The following is a 17404-nucleotide window of genomic DNA, read 5'->3' as shown; positions in this document are numbered from 1 at the left end:
CCCCTAGGGCAATGGAAGCCAAACAGAAAATAAACAAATGGGACTACATCAAAATAAAAAGCTTTTGCACAGCAAAAGAAACCATCAACAAAACAACAAGAAACCCCACTGTATGGGAGAACATATTTGCAAATGGTATCACTGATAAAGGTTTAATTTCCAACATCTACAGGCAGCTTATACAACTTAATAAAAGGAAGATAAATGATCCAATAAAAAAATGGGCAACGGACCTAAATAGAAGCTTTTCTAAAGAAGACAGAAGGAAGGCCAAGAGACACATGAAAACATGCTCAAAGTCACTAATTATCCGAGAGATGCAAATCAAAACAACAATGCGATACCATCTCACACCTGTCAGAATGGCTATCATCAACAAATCAACAAACGACAAGTGTTGGCGAGGATGCGGAGAAAAAGGAACCCTCGTGCACTGCTGGTGGGAATGCAGACTGGTGCAGCCACTGTGGAGAACAGTACGGAGTTTCCTCAAAAAACTGAAAATGGAACTCCCATTTGACCCAGTAATCCCACTCCTAGGAATATATCCTAAGAAACCAGAAACACCAATCAGAAAGGATATATGCACCCCTATGTTCATAGCAGCACAATTTACAATAGCTAAGATTTGGAAACAGCCTAGGTGCCCGTCAGCAGATGACTGGATCAGAAAACTATGGTACATCTACACAATGGAATACTATGCTGCCATAAAAAAGAAGGAATTACTACCATTTGTAGGCACCTGGATGGAATTAGAGAACATTATGCTAAGTGAAATAAGCCAGTCAATGAAAGAAAAATACCACATGATCTCACTCATTTGGGGATAATGAAAAACATTATAAACTGATGAACAAAAAGATAGATACAGAGGCAGTAAAGCATCAAACAGACTGTCAAATTACAGCAGTAAGGTTAGGGAGAGGTGGGGGAAATAAGAGATCAACTGAAGGACTTATATGCATGCATATAAGAGTAACCAACGGATGCAAAACATTGGGGGGTGAGGCATGTATGGGAGTGGGGTGGGCAATGGTAAGATATGTACACATATAATACCTTAATAAAAAAAAAATAAAAAAAAAATCAGAAAATGCACCAGGAATAATACCAAGTGTGGTCGGAAGGTCAGATAGAGAAGGGACAGGCTGAGTGTCCCTGCCCGGGTCCCTCCTCTCTGTGGCTTGGCCTGAGCTCCTCCTAGCCACTACTCCCCATGCATCCACAGGAACCCAGGGGCAGATGGCGCAGTAGCTAGTTCTGCTGCTCAAGTTTCCTTAGAGAAGACATAGCGAAGGCTGGGCTGAACCTTCCTGTGCCCACAGAGGAAGCTCTAATGGACCACGGTGAGATGGGGGCAAAAATCCTTGTGAAACAGGCAGCAGGGGATGAGGAAACAGAAAAACAATCTTCCTCAGAGACAGCCCAGACTGACTCAGCCCCATCACCCCCACCAGCCTCTGCAATCTCCTTGACCAATGACAATCTCAGCTTTGCTTGATTCCCTTCAGTCACAGGGAGCTTACGCACTCCAGTCAGCCCCTACAGGGTTGGGTGAGCTTTTAAGGTCAAGTAAGTTCTCCTGGAAGGGAGCTAATATCCAACTGCATAGGACAATTCCTGTGGAACTGGTTCTCTTTTTATGTCCATAAAAATGTTTCCTCCCTTTGGCCTCAGTGAGGACATGAGTGTTTCACACATACAGTGTCTGGCACATAGAAGAGACTTAATGTTGAATGAAGAAAAATATATTTAAAAATCCACAACAAAAATATTGTTCTTCCTTAACAATTTTCTGACATAATGTCACTATCTCCCATGTTTCACTTCTGCCATTATTTTCTGATAAGCATGAGGAAGTGCCTGCAGGGATCCACAGGATGTGGGATTAAATCCTGGCCTTGTCTTTGAATAATTGTGTGAACTTGAAAGTGTGACTTTATATTGGTGTCTCAATTTCTTTTGTAAAATCTGTAAACCCAGGATTGTTTTTGGACATTTAAATGAATACCTACCTTCCTTGAAATGGGGTTGGGCAAATGTTAACTATCATTACCATCATCTTCATCAAACTAGGGTTGTGGTACCCCTCTTTGTGGTTCTCAATTGTGTATGTAACAATTGTGCTTTAAGCATTGTTATTGCGCGTGAGGGGGAGGAAAATCAGGAAACTCCTGCCATGAGAGGAAAAACCAGAGGTAGGAAAGTGAACTGGTGAACCCCGGTATTTCTGAGCTGGGATGGATGAATTGGTTCCTATTTTACTTGTGAGGAAGGAGAGGGGTGATGTTTCTTTGAGTCCCCATTTAAGACACACAGTCATAGTTCTTTATTGAGAGGAGGACCAGGGCCAGGTGCAGGCAAAAGTTAACCTGTGGATAGAGAATGAGAATTTAGTTTAAAAAAAAATGGTCACCAATGAAGGTGTAACTAAGTCCAGAGAGCAATATATCAATGAGTCAGCTGTCAGAACTGGTAAAACCCAGCAGCTAATGACACTGGCCTGCCCACACTAGCAAATGCCCACTGCACTTCCCTCAGGAATGGAGAGCTCCAGGATGCATGCAACGAATGGAAACCCAAGTCTAGGGAAAGGGATTGTAAATCCCTGACTTCTTTGTGGGTTCCAGCATGGTGGAACTCTGGGTGTGATTGGTCCCTTGTAACCAGGTAACTACGGAATGTGTTCTGATTGGCTGGCAGCAGCCAGGAGAACAGACTTCAGTTGAGAAGCAACTGTGGAAGGAGAAGGAGCTTTGGCTGTGCTCTCTTCCCACTGTGGTTGTAGCTCTCAGCACTTGTCCGATCCCTATCTGTTTTCAACAGGTCGTGTAGCTGCTGTCCTCACAAACGAGTCAACCAAAGAGGTGCAGCTTCGGGTGTGTGGCTGGGCCCTGAGCCCCACCTAGGGCCTGGCAGCCCAGAGGCCAAGCAAACAGTGGGTGAGCCCTTCCTGCTTGTGCGGTGAAGCCTTGGGGCTGCCTGCAGGCCTAGCCTTCCTTGCGGGGAGGGACTGCTGAGGGCTGGGGTGGGGGAGGGGGGCAGGGAGCGGGGTGTGAGTGAACCAGCAGTAGCAGTGAGGAGTGGAGGTGAGCCATGGGCAACTGGCTGACTTGCTGTCTGAAGGCCAGTCCCAGTACCAGTGCCAGCCCCAAGCTGGATGGGGGCTCCAGGCAGGTTAAGTCAAAGTGTGAGTCTGAGGTTCATGAGGAGGCTGCTAGGGACACAGGGGCAGTAGAAACAGTGCCTGCTACCCCGAAGTCTGGGAAGTTGAATTCCGGAGCCCTCAAGCGCCACCACCTGAAGCACATCAGCGCCCCAATGACACCCCAAGGTAAGAAGCAGCAAATGCCATCTACTCTTTGGTGTACCTCTGGCCTCTGCTGCCCCCAGAGTCCCCTGGGAGGGACTCACTGCCTTGGGCTCCTTCCAGCAGGAGCCAGCTTTCCTAGGGATGGGCACCTGGGTTCCCCACCCCTGCTTCTTTCCCCCTTGCGGCCGATGTTTTTTCCTCTTTACTACCTGAGCAGCAAGGTAGATTTTAACACTCCCGCTTGCCTGCTGACTTTCCTCAATGCTTTGTTCAATAGTTTACTTGGTGGAAAAGCCACATGTGGCCAGGTTTTTCAGTTGATTATGACAGAAGTACAAGGAACGAGGGTTCCATTATATTTGAAGTAATGCAGCACAATAAAACATGGGGTGTCCTATCCACGTGTTCATGGGGTGTGTCTGTATTTTGTTTTTGTTTTTGTTTTTGTTTTAAGCTCACCGCTTTTCGTTAGGATTGCTGTGTTTCTCAGTTTCTCTCAGAGCCATGGGTGACTCACAGTAGAGTGGAGACAGTAAAGGAAAAGCTACACCATGGCCCTCTCTTCCCTCATACGGGACTGTTTCCGTGGTGCCCAGCCCACACCATAGGAGGCAGTGTGGGAAACGGTACAGCCCAAGACCCTATTCAGAGCTTTTATTCTTCTTCTGGCCTTTGTGAGAGCAAAATGACCTTGTGTGCTGGAGACATGTGCAATTAAGGCTAGCATGTTCATTTTCGTTTTAAAAATATTTTTTGAAAATAGTTTATTGATTGTTGGAGAGAGAGGGAGAGGGAGAGAGAGAAACATCGATGTGAGAGTAACATCGACCTGCTGCATCCTGCACACCACCCCTTAGCAGGGATTGAGCCCAAAACACAGGGAATGAAACTGGCAACCTTCTGGTGCAGGGGACGATGCCCAACAAACTGCAACTCCAACCAGGGCTACTAAGCTAGCACTCATTTAAAAATGTAAATTTAAAACCGTTACTTTCCAGTTGAGTAAAGACACATTGATTTTTAGTGAGGTATTTTAGTTGATTACCAGTGAGTAGTTCAGGTCATTTCCAGGGGATCTCATGAGCCTGGGTACTAACTAGTGCCTGGCCAGAAACTGGTCCTCAGATCGTCAAGTCTTAGATCCTCTTGGTTCAGGTGAGGTGGGTATAACTGTACAGCCAGACGCCACTACTGGGTAGAGGTTCAGATATGCTACAGCTACACTTTTTCATCAGCTATGTTTCTCACCTGGTCTAATTTGCTTTGCCCTTTTCTTCTGTACATGGAGAGTCTTTCATTTGTACCTAATATAGGTGATATGTTAGGTCAAAAAGTAAAACTAAGTTTTTAGATTTTACTTAGGGGGCTCATCTTTCCAGGTAATTCTAACTATAAATTTTGTTGTAAAGTATTTAAAATGGAATAAAATTTTGTCTCATTTTGTATGTGGTAGTTTCTCAGATAATCAGCCACTGTTATTTTTCTATGGCATTTGTATCAGAATTGACCAGTTAATTTGTTTTATTCTTAGAACAAGACAAGAGGAAGAACAATGATGTAAGTAAACAGTTGAAGAGTTAAGTAAGAAATTAATAGTTTGATATAAAAGTTGTCGGCTGTGATTCCTAAAAACTATAATGGACGGATACCAATAGCATGGACTTTATTTGTAGGTTTCTCATTTGTAGGTTTTCTCAATCTCTTCTATTTTCCTAATTATTCTAGATTGAAGGAGAATTTATCCCTTCAAATAGTGATACTTTTCAAAAAATATATGGTCTGGAACTTCTGATTAATAAGGAAAAAGTGGCTTTGCAGTGAAACAATTGAAACAAGCAAAATGATGTTTTTATATAATATATGAATGTTTCTGATTATAGGCTACTGGCAATGTTAAAATGCTCTGTATTTTAAAAGGCATTGAGTAGATTATTCCCCTGCCCAATCTCTTGTGCATTTGTGGGGGGTGCTGATGGGAAAGTATGACAGCATGAATAAAACTATTTTCTATGAAATGAGGAAGGATGGCTCATGTGAATTAGTTTTCAAAAACAACAAAACCAAGCATATTAAAGTTATTAGTATTTTCTGATATTCTCAAATATTTACAATGATTAGTTATTGGCCTTACTTTAAGGAAGAGAATTGTCAAAACATAGTTCAGGCTATATCAATATTTGATTATTGCTGGTTTGTTGGGCTCTTTACAAATCAAATGGTGTTTCTCAAATAAATGGATACTTCTAAAGTGTGTTAAGAATAGTTTGTTCTCCAAAGATTCTCAAACCTTTTATCGTCACCTCTCCAGTACCACTGCAGATACATTCTAAACTGTATCTGCAGTAAGAGTTACCGCCCAGATGTAAATGATTTAAAGAACTTGCCAAGCACTCACACTGCTACTTTGTCCCAGGTTCTGTGCTCACAGCTAGAGGTAGGAGAGAAGTCAGAGTCCTCCCTTCCCTGGAGAAGCTTAGGTTTCTATGAGAGGGATACCCTGTAGGCAGTTGATGCCGTGTGACAAGTGGCCACTCAGATGTGGGAGTATGCAGGAGAGAAGTTGGGTGGTGTGGCTGCTGGTGACGGTATCCTGGAGGTAGATGGGGAGGAGTTCAGCTTGCTGGACCAGGAAGAAGAAGAGGCCTTGTAAGCAGAGAGCGCAGCCTGCGTGAGGCAGGATGGAGGTGAGTGTCAGATGACCGAGAGAACAGAATTAACGTTTAGAAATGAACGGAAACTATTCTCTGAGGGTCTCACTTGAGTAGTGTAATGATTAGTGTAATGATAGTCTTCCTTCAACATGAAGTGAGAGTTGACTTCCGAAAGTTGTTTTATCTGGTTTTGGGGAAAGTGAGGCTCAGAGAGACCTGTGGCCCCAGCTTGATAGCAAATGGGCAGCCCTGGCACACACATACCTCTGACCAAACATGCTTGTTTGTCTCTCTGTCTCCTGAGCTAATACTTATGACTGCTTTTCATTTACTGCAATAAAATGATCTTGATTTATTATTATATAATGCATTGCATTTAAGTGTAATAAATGAACAAGAGAAGTAGGAAATCTTAGCTACGTTTGCTCTCTTAAGGGAAAAAAACACAACAGAATCTTATTCTAAACTTTTTACACTATTATAAAGGGGGTTTATAACAGGGGTTTGCCAGCTTTGATTATAGGTAGTTATCAAAGACAGCATTTATAAGCCATTCCTAAATCTCATCTGTGGAAGTAAGACTACCTACTGGGTTTACATAGAGCTGCACATGATATCACACTCGAGCAGTTCATGGACTGTAAGAAAAATCTTAATGCTTAATTGTTTGACATTTTAACCAAGAGAAAAAACAGACACTTTTATAGGTTTAGCATACGTACTGTGACATTTGCTTCTCTTTCCCTCTACGTCAGGAATTTCCAGGGCGCCTTGCTAAAAGATACAGGTCATGCCCCACGGTGTTTCTCTCTGACGATACCATCAGACAGCCGGATTTTAAAACCACCATCCAATCGTGAGTCCCGCTAGGTTGACGCAGGCTGAGTGACAGACGCCCTCCTGCTGAAAGCACCCTACTTTTCCGTAGTTTCAGCCACTTCGTTGTCCTTCTCAGTGACCAGGTTAAGAAGCTGGTGTCAATTATCTATTGATGTCAAGGACCTAAATATGAATTTCAATTTCCATGTTACCATTAGAGTGAGTGGAAGAAGGGAAAGCCAGTTAGCAAATAAGAAACGCGCCCCCACCCCCAACCCAAAGTCTTTGTTCTTTTCTGTTTTTAAGACACTGTTGACCATAATGAAAAGGAGCAGTGCTTTTTATTGGGTGTTTCTATTAAAACGTATTTCTTTATGGGACATGGGCCTAAACCAGTGCACAGCCCTTTGGAAGCTACTCTTGCAAGAAGCAGCAGCTTGTCCCCTGCTGGCACCAGAGTGTATCTGCATTAAAAGTTCATTGGATTTTGTCAGATTTTTCTCAGACATTTTTCCCAGCGCTATTTCTGTATGAAAATTTACTTTTCCTTCCTACCCCCAAAATGGGACGTATCACATCAGTCTTAAAGAACAACTTTTCAGGCTAATTCTTTTGTGAGTAAATTTTGTTCAACTGAAGTTTTAATTTAATAGGTATATTAAATTTAATTATATATGTATAGCTTTAGGCAGGTTTATACTTAAGCAGCCATGAACAGTGTTATGATGATGAAAAGTATTTATTGATTTCCCCATAGTCTACTATTGGAGATGAACTTTAAAAACACCCTAAGATGACACTTATAAGCTTATTTAAGAGAGAAAATACATATACTGTCCAGCTTCCTGGCCCCCATTGGGGTTGTCCAAGGTACATTATCAGTGTCTCTGGAATGTGAGTGCTGATTTTCCAGAACACAGTTTGGGAAATGCTCGCTGACAGTATTAATATATTCACCTTTAATTATATTTTTCAGCCTTTAATTAGCTTTAAAACATAATTTTTATAATGTACCAACTTTTTGCTAATTAAATTATTAGTAACTTCTACTTTAGTTAAAAATAGCAAGTTAACAATTATAATAATATAACTTTCTTCTCACACTTATAACAATAGTTGACATCAAATTGTGTTTCAGCAAAAACTGAGCCTCTTCTCTCTCTAAACTCCTGAGCTTTGGGGCCTATTGAATAATCACTGAATGTTTGTATTCAGCCAAGACACTAAGTCCTGGAGTAAAGAATAACACCACTCAACTTTGCATACATTCTGTAGCTTCTTTTGAATTCAAAAGACTCTGATGTTACAGAATAATTCAAAAGTAGTTGTAAAAGTTAGCCTTGCCCAGACAAGTAGGCTTCTTTCTCCAAATTAGTCTAATTCAGGACGTGCAGTAAATTTTCATTTGCTGTCCTTCAGTTTTGAAAATGGTCATTCAGCAGATTCACTATTGGTGAAATAGGGTTTACTGAGAAAATTAATAGAGCTAATGGAGTTTTGAGAATGATTTTGAAAAATGTTCATCATGGTACACTGTTCCCAATGGGGTGCAATCTTTATTAGAATCACGCAATTTTTCTAAAAATGTATGTCTCTAAATGCATGCATTTCACCCCCCGCCCAACACAGTCTCAATGTCACAACCTTTGACAAGCCGAGGAAAACTGTGAGGCATGATTACATGGGCAAAGCATCCAGGGAGGTACTGCTCTTACCCTAAGTCGTGTGTTTCCAACTCTGGGGCACATGGCAGCTCCCGGGAGCTTCATAAACAACCCCATGTCTTCCCAATGCCAGTGAAGGCTGCACGTCTCCAGGTGGAGACGGGCAGTGTCTCCAGCTCCTCAGGGATCCCAGGGAACAGCCAAGCTCCGGAGCCACGGCCTGGTTAGAGCGGAGGGGAGAGAGGGGCTCCTCGCTGTTGGCAGGACCTTGAGCAAGTCAGTTTCAGCCTTGGTTTTCTTACCTGTAAAATAGGTTGTTGAATTAAATGTCAGATAAGGTTCAGTGGTCCTTTTCCGCTTCTGTGCTTCAAATTCTGTGACTTGAAAATCAATTTGAAGATGAAGCTGTTCGAAGCCCAATAGAAGTATCCCCCTTGGATGCTCGCAGTGTTACAGGCCTTTTTACAGCGACTCACATTCCACAGACCCAGTTATGACATTCAGGTTTACCTTCTCTCAGTGAATTTGAGCTCCTTTAGACACAGAGGGCAAAGGGAAAAAGCTTATCCCTTCACTACGAGGACCCCTTTGTTGCCTATGACACCACTTCTGTGAATAACTTAAAAATCCAGTCACTTACACAGGATCTGAGGACTTACATCTGATGATGAAAATTTCATGTAATCTAATTAGGAAATAAGTGTTATTAATATCACACTGTGAAGCATTATGCTGCCTTGTTAGCATTGTTTGTGTCAGGATAGCTAGACCTACTGATGTTGTGGGCTCTCACACTTGCCACTCAGTTTCCTAATAATTATGTAAAAGTGATCTTGAACTTTTTTTTGGTACAGAGCATTTTATTTACTTGTAGGAAAATAATGGAAATGGGTGGGTCGGTGGATAGTAAAATAAATCAACTGAAATGCAGGGCCTAACAACTTTTTTAAAAGTACAACGACTACCGTATGGCTTAAATTTAACCACGTGCACAAATTCATATAACATGTACAGGATGAAATGTACTATGGGCACAAGGGCAAATGATTGGGAGTGTGTACTAACATGTACAGGGTGGGGCCAAAGTAGGTGTACAGCTGTGAGTATGTGAAACAGCAAAATAACTAAAACAAGGGGCAAAGTCCCATTATATGATACTGTTGGGAATGAGGATTTTAAGACCACCGGGCAGCTGGGATGGTCTTCCCGCTCCCCCCAACCCATTAACAATTATCCTCAAACCTAACATAATAAAATCAGTTGTTACAATTCTTTTTTCTTCCACAGTGTGACTTTGGCTATATATCACATCATAAAGTACAGGTGAGTTTTAAAACCTGTATTGTTATTCTAGCTAATAAATGTATAACATATCAAAGTGAGTGTTAGGTAGTAGACATTTTTGAAGCAAGCTGTAGAGTGCTTTTTATTATATTACTAGAGGCCCAGGGCACAAATTTGTGCACAGGTGGGGTCCAGCAGGCTGGCCCTGATCAGGGCCAATCAGGCTGGGCCAGCTGGGGGCAGGGACCCTGGGCAGTTGGTGGGCCAGCCCCGCCCCCTGATCAAACTCCGGTCAAACTCCCTGTCCAGGGAACAATTTGCATATTAACCTTTTATTATATAGGATTGAAGTGAATTAATTGTTTGTGTCTTAAGACCCATAACACTTGAGTTATTGAGGATCCCTAAGAGTATTTGTTTATGTAGGTTATCTTGATATTTACTGTATTAGAAATTAAAATGGAGCTTTAAAAAATAAATCCACTGTATTTTTAAACAGTTTTGATAGCATCACTGAAATTCTGAGCTAGATAATCCTTTGTTGTGCGGATTGTCTTGCCCACGACAGGATATAATATGCAAGACAATATGAAAAATAATTATTTTCCACACCAAAATGTGAGTGGACATGTGTCATTAATTTACATTTTTGCAAATTTTTTTAACCTCTGGCTTAATAGAAGACACCTGATTCTCATGTATATTCTGTCTTCAATCATTTGCCATTACTTCAATCATTTTAATCCTTTGCTTTGAAGAAGTATTGGGAAGACCCAGCCTTATGTAGCTATCTGGCTAGAAAAAGCTGTATTTACAAAGCCTCAGATAATTGTGATTATCCTTTGACATTGGACCAAAAGTCCACAACTGCTGGCATTTTTAAATTAGTTACAATGGAAATTTAAATCATACCCATGAACTTGCAGTGGTTTGTTATGTTATGATAATTGTGATTATCCTTTGACATTGGACCAAAAGTCCACAACTGCTGGCATTTTTAAATTAGTTACAATGGAAATTTAAATCATACCCATGAACTTGCAGTGGTTTGTTATGTTATGATAATGTTATGTGTTAGTCATTTAGAGAGTATTGGTCCACTTTCTTACCACAGTGTCCAAAATACCCTTTTGTGGGTATCACCATCAATCTTGACAGAAAACTCTTTTAAGTATTGAAAAGCTGTCAAGCAGACAAAGCAAGGCACACATTTTTGCCCTGATCAAATAACTCAGTTGGTTTGAGCTTTGTCCGAATATGTCAAAATTATGGTTTTGATCCATGGTCAGGGCACATACAATAAATAACCAATGAATGTGTAAAAGTAAGTGGATCAATAAATTGATGTGTGTCTTTTTCTCGCTCACCCCCTGCCCCACCTCTTACTCTGTTTCTCTGAAACAAAAACAAAGAACAAAAAAGACAGCCCATGTTTTCCCAAATCCTGATTTTTAGCTAGATAGCTTGATAAATATACAATTTATTTTCCTTGAAAATAAGCAGGCTCACGGTTTATTTTTGAGAGAATGGCAGTTCAAATATCAAATAAAGATGTAATTCTAAGGAAAAAGTGGCTTTTTCTACTCACAACTAAGGCACAAGCACTTTTTCTTAACACAACCACATTTCAGTATGCAGAAGTGCTTCAAACACACTCTCCCCCTATTCAGAATGTGAAAACAGGATAATAGTTTCATAATACTATTCATTTTTATCAAGGATGTCCTTAAGTAAGGCAGAATTAGTTTTTCAACTGCAAGTGGCAGCGAACAATACACTGACTGCTAGCACAGTGTGGTCCCACTGCCTGCCTTCATGCTCACAAGCCAGTGTTGCTCATCTTTGCTTTTATACAACATTGCAAAGTCAGTGTAGACTCCGGCAATGCCTCAATGTTCCTATAACATTAGTGTTGACCGCAGGGGCCTCCTGAGGAACCTATCCCGGTGGCCTGCATAGCTCACTGGTTCCAATGAGCGGAGTGTTTCAGTGCGGGGAACATTTCAGTCAAAAGACTGCTCACTTTTAAATAGAAAGGCACCTTTTTAATTCAACTTTTAACAGATACAAGAAAAAATACACACTAATAATATAATACAGGAAAATGATAAGTGGAAACACAGGAAAAAACATGAATGTCATATCCACATGAATTAAAATTCTAAAGACATTGTTGCCCAGCACTACTGCTTTATAAAGTGTCCCTGTGTATTCCAATGTGAGCTGCAGGGATGGAAATATATTTGGTTTGCCAGCATTGCCTGTCAGGGAGGGTCAGTGTTTTGAAGGCAACTCTAGCTGGTCATTGCAGAAAACATTGCACAGAATTTGATGTACTGAGTAAAGAGAAGCCAGGAAACCCTCTTACAGAGTCCAAGACAACAGTTTGTAAAACTGCTTTGTTGCAAGTTAAGCTTCCTCCTGAACCCCCTCTCCACTCCTAGATGATGTGTTACTAAGATACTAACATTTCCCGAATTAATTTTTAAATGCATTTTCTTGTTTTATAGAGTTGGAAATAGATCCTTCAATATTTTCGATGAGAGAAGGCACCCCTTCAGAGTAAGTGTCAGTTTTATTGAGGGTCTATTTGTCTCTCATACTGTGGTGTTTATTTCATACTGATCTGCTTTGAAATGAATTATTAGAAGAAAATTACTTCCTCCAGCTTGAGGTCAAAGTCATCTTCTTTTCAGTCTTCTTCCCCACTGCATGTTGTAGCTAATGATTTTACAAAAGGAGTCATGTGTGAGGGACACATCAGTAAGAACTGAGCCACAGCTTTGTATAGTCAGAGAGCTAAAGTGAGGAAATGTGCCCCAAATAAGTAAATAGATCTTTCTTAATGATATTGTTAGGAGCATCAAACAATATAAATGTCTGTAAATAAACCTAAAAGGTATGTTAAGACTCTTTGAAAAAACTGAGACAACTATTTAAACTTTAAACCAATTACAATGACAGGAATTTCCAAATTCCCTCCTCTGAGGCTCTGTAGCGACATGTAGCTGGTGCCTCCTGTGGAGTGCGGCACAGCCAGAGTCTCGGGGTCACAGGAACGTGAACATGTGTTTTCAGAGCTGGTTGCAGAGAAGAGTGACATGGGGCTCAACATGCCTTGTGAGCCTAAACATAGTTTACATTTAGGTAGACTTCTACAGGGAGGGGTGGGGGTGAGAACATGCATAACTGTATTCAGGTTGTCCCTGTATTTGTGTCCAATAACTGGTGAGTAGAGAATCGGTGTTGTTTAAGATCCATTGTTTATACTTCAAAGACTAAAAGACATGTCACCCAATCAGAATTATTTAGGGCCAGGTGGGCACCGTGGAAGGCTGCTAGCATGCGAGTTCTCACGTATGTTCTTCAGTGGGCACTGACACTGCCTTTTCTCTTTCAGCACGAAGTGGGCTCACAGGCCCGCTTGTTGCATGACCCTGAGCTGAAGGTTGTCTACAGATTTGTCTGTGCCCTTTTCAGTGCTGAGCACCTCACCGCTGAGTGTGCGATTGTGACTTTGGTAAGACAGCTCTTCCAGAGGCTGCTTGTCTGTCCTGTGCACGGGCTGTGGTCCTGCTTTGCAAACCACAGTAGGTTCCTGAAATGACCCTCAGAACTTGATTAAGAGAAGCTATTAAAGGAAGTAAACCACACACAGTGGGGCTAAATAATCATCGGGATTGAAAATGTTACCATTGCTGTTTCCGTCACAAACAATTGCTATTGAAGACATGAGGGGAGATCTCCGTTTCTTCCCCCAACTCTCCCCCAACCCCACCCCCCAACCCACAGGAGACACAGGCGCATGCAGTGCACACGCACACACAAGGTGCGCTGGTCGGGTCGGACGGAGGCAGTAACAAACCATCCGGCCTTGGGACAAGCTGACTCAGTGTAGGGCTAAGCTGAGTCCCAGGCTGTATTCCCCGAGCAGTTCTCATATGTGTCCTGACTGGGAACTAGAGCCCTAGGTTCTCTGTTCCTTCAGTGATGCGTGCTAATCCATCCCCGCTGTCCTCCGGGGCCTGCCTGCGAAGTCGCCCAGGAGATTAGAGCCAGTAGCACCTGGAAAGGCTTTGCTAGTTGCCTGCTAAGCTACAGCTGCGTAAGGACTTTTGCGTCATCCGTACAGAATTCCTCTGTTACTATTTTGTCATTGGAAATAGGTGCTAATCTAGGAAGACGTGGTGGGATTTGTTACTCCTCCCACAGCAAACCTGAAGGGGAGTCAGCTGCATGGTCGGAGGAAAAGAATACTTAGGTCAGTGCCTCCCCTGGAGCAGCCAGGGAAAGCTTTGGAGAGGCAGCTTGTGCTTCTGAGTAGAGACCTCAACGGGCCTGGGTAAGGCATAGGCCTTTTCATGGAGCTGCCATCCCTCTGGGGAACTGAGCACCTGCAGGGGAAAGGCAGGAGCGGTGTTTCCCTGAGGAGAGCTGAGTAACACAGGAGGGAGAGCATCTGGGATGGAAGAGGGGGAGTTTTTGTGGACACATTAAGCTTTGCTCCTGGGAGCCAGCGGAGACGCAGTGTCTCTTAATTGTTTAAATAGAGGGAATTGGAGCAAGAATCTGAGCTAGAGGTGAGGAAGTAAGAGTAGCTGTTCTCACGCAGAAAAAGCATGGGAATAAAAAGTGGCAGGAGAGAGAATAATGGCAAAGAGCAGGCATCCCGTGGACACTGATGGGCTGAGCACGCTCTCGGCAGCATTCAGCAGTTGGACCTCACTCTCTTGACCCTCCCTTGTCTGGGCTTCTCTTTGGTGGTTCTCTCCTGGTTTTCCCACCACTCCAGCCACTTCCGGGGACGTGTCCCTTCTGTGCTCATAGTCCTTCCAGGTCTGCGCTGAGGTTAGAAGAGAGAACGGGTAGAACAGAATTCATTAAGACAGAGCTTATATTCTAGTGAGGAAGACATACTAGTTTTTTAATGAGTGTTTTTAAAGAGATGAACACGTCAGGTGGTGTAAGCAGCAAGAAGACAAAGCAGGATGAAGTGGTAAGGAGATCACAGGGGTTTACTCTTTTAGGCAGAAAGGTCAGAAGAGCCCCTTTAAAGAGGAAACATTGGAGCCGTGCCCTGGCTGAGCTGAGGAAGATGAGGGGCTCTGGTATTGTAGGCAGGGGGGCCAAGGCACGCTTCTGAGACGGGCACATGTGTTGTGTGTTCAAGGAACAGTGAGGAGCGGCCCGTGTGGTCAGAGTGCGGAATGAGGAAAGAAGATGAGGTCACAGACGGACAATATCCTATCTTATAGGGCCTGGAGGCTTGCAGGCCATGGGAAGAAGCTACATTTTATTTGATTGATGGGAAACCTTTGGCAGACATTGAGTTGGGCGGTGAAGTGCTCTTAAGGAAAGAGGCTATTCTGGCTCCATGGGGAGAAGAGACTGTTGTTGGGAGTCCGAGTGGAGGCAGTAAAGTCAGGAGTCAGTAAGAGTCTACCAGTAAAGGTGGCGGGAAGTCGGGAGGCTGTCGGTGTTGAACAGAGGCCTCTAATCATTCCCATCAAGTAGAGTTGATCTGTAAGTAGCTCCTTCTGAGGACAGCTGCGAATGCTGAGTTTTGAGGAATGGGCGCAGCATTTCCCTGAGAACACATCATGTTCAATAAGCATTTGTTTTTGAAAACACAGTGGAGTTTGGCATATCATCTGAGTTGTCAATCTGATAACCTTCAGACAGTAAACACACTTTTTAAAATTGAACTTTCTGTTTCATGCACTCTTCTGAAAGGCATGCTTTGAGGTAACAAGAAATCACAGCTTAGCGCTATGACCTACTGGGCTGCTACCTCGCCCAGTTCTTTGGAGAGGGAACACTGAGTGCATGTCAAAGGCATCATGAGCCTCCCAGCTGCCTGGCAGGGTTAGAGCAGCCCCAGGGACACAGAGCTGGCAGCTCTGTCACCCCCCCCCCCCCCGAGACCAACAGCATTGAGTGCGCCTCAGATTACGTGAGACAGAGACACTGTGCCCACAGTGACCATGGCGATGTGAGCATGAGGGGCATGAGGAGGACTGCCTTGGTTTGCCGTGTTCCTCACAGAGGCACTAAGACAGGAACACGGGCAGTTGCACAGACCAGCCTGCGGCTCACCTGTTTGTACTGCCTGTCCTGCTGCCCCATACAGCAGCCACTGGGAGATGACCTGGGCACCAGTTTTTATCTCCAGCTTGTCCCACAGAAGGGCTAGTTACTGTGAAAAGATGGCAATGTTTCGGCTTTACCAGGGATTTACATATTCTAGTGTTATGTAAGATCACCGTAGAAATACGAGCCAGGTAGGACACATTGCACCTGGTAGGCACTCAAGTGTTTGTTGAACAACTTGAATCGATACTGGGCCTCTATATGCTCCCTTTATAAGAGGAAAGGTAATAATAGCCCCATGCATTGCTTCAGGACGTCCTTTGCTAACATGTCCATTCATTCCTGAAAGTTCGAATGGACAAAGTAGGCAACAGAAGTGTCTGGTTTACAACTATGACTTGGCCTCTGGCTTTGGCTGGCCAAGCAGTGTCTGTAGAACCTAAGGATAGAAGGAATTTCACCCTTGCCAGGTGACACAGAGGATAGAGCAGTGGCCCACACACCAAAGGGTGATGGGTTCCATTCCTGGTCAAGGGCTCCCACCTGGGTTGCAGGTTCGATCCCCTCCCCAATCAGGCAAGTGTGGGAGGCAACTTATTGATGTGTCTCTGTCATATAGATGTTTTTCTCTCTGCCCATCTCTCTCTCCCCACCTCCCTTCTTCCACTCTTTCTAAAAAGCAATGAAAAAATATCCTCCCGTGAAGATTAACAAAGAGAAAAAGAAGGAATTTCAAAAATGGATCAAATATGTCATTTCTCACACTTCTTTTTTATGTTTTTTCCAATATTTTAATTTTCTTTTATTTTTAAATCCTCACCCAAGGATATTTTTTCCACTGATTTTTTTTTTTTTTTTTTTTTTTTTTTTTTAGGGAGAGTGGAAGGGACAAGGAGAGACAGAGAGAAATACTGATGTGAGAGAGACACATCCATTGGTTGCCTCCCACATGCCCCTGACCAAGGCCAGGAGTCTGCAACCAAGGTACGGGCCCTTGACCGGAATCGAACCCAGAACCCTTTAATCCACAGGCCGATGCTCTATCCACTGAGCCAAACCAACCAGGGCTTCTAACACTTCTTATCAAGCATTTACACTGACAGAAAGTGAAAGACCGGTGCTCTACTTTTGCAGATTTTCATGGAAAGGCTTTTGGACTATACAAATACTGACATGTGTCCCACTAATTGGAGAAGAATACTTGTGGGATCCGCTCTTCTTGCATATGAGTATTGGGACAAACAGGCTCTGTGGGGCATGGACTACTGCCAGCTCATCAATAACATCATTACAGTCGAGGACATGTGAGTTTGTAAGGTTTGGATAAACCTCCTAACTGTTTTCCCATACCTCATTTGCCCCCATAAAGTTTACATGTTAAGAAATATTTTTAAAGGTTACATTGTGCAGAGAACTGAAATAGGCATAAAATTACATACTTCTTTCTATCCAGCTTTTGTATACTAATTCATATTCCTCATCATTTATTAGTTGGTCTTGATGTATTGTTGTAAAATGTGCATGGTAATTTGAACTGTGTTTCTCTGTTGTTTTTTTACATTTTACAAGCTAACTACCAG

General features: G+C 42.9%; 1 protein-coding gene across 1 annotated transcript; it reads left to right on the top strand.

Moving 5' to 3' along the window:
- Positions 1 to 3099: 3099 nt before the first annotated feature.
- Positions 3100 to 17132, top strand: LOC308251717 (cyclin-Y-like protein 1; the record flags this gene model as incomplete). The annotated part of the gene is made up of 6 exons (XM_080675429.1): positions 3100 to 3337; positions 4848 to 4873; positions 5853 to 5962; positions 12245 to 12296; positions 13135 to 13254; positions 16959 to 17132. The coding sequence occupies 6 exons, from the start codon at positions 3100 to 3102 to the stop codon at positions 17130 to 17132; spliced, it is 720 nt and encodes a 239-aa protein (XP_080531555.1).
- Between the last annotated feature and the right edge of the window lie 272 nt (positions 17133 to 17404).

This window comes from Plecotus auritus (genome assembly GCF_963455305.1).
Source record: "Plecotus auritus genome assembly, chromosome: 6".
Classification (NCBI taxonomy): domain Eukaryota; kingdom Metazoa; phylum Chordata; class Mammalia; order Chiroptera; family Vespertilionidae; genus Plecotus; species Plecotus auritus.
This window is presented reverse-complemented; position numbering and strand designations above follow the sequence as displayed.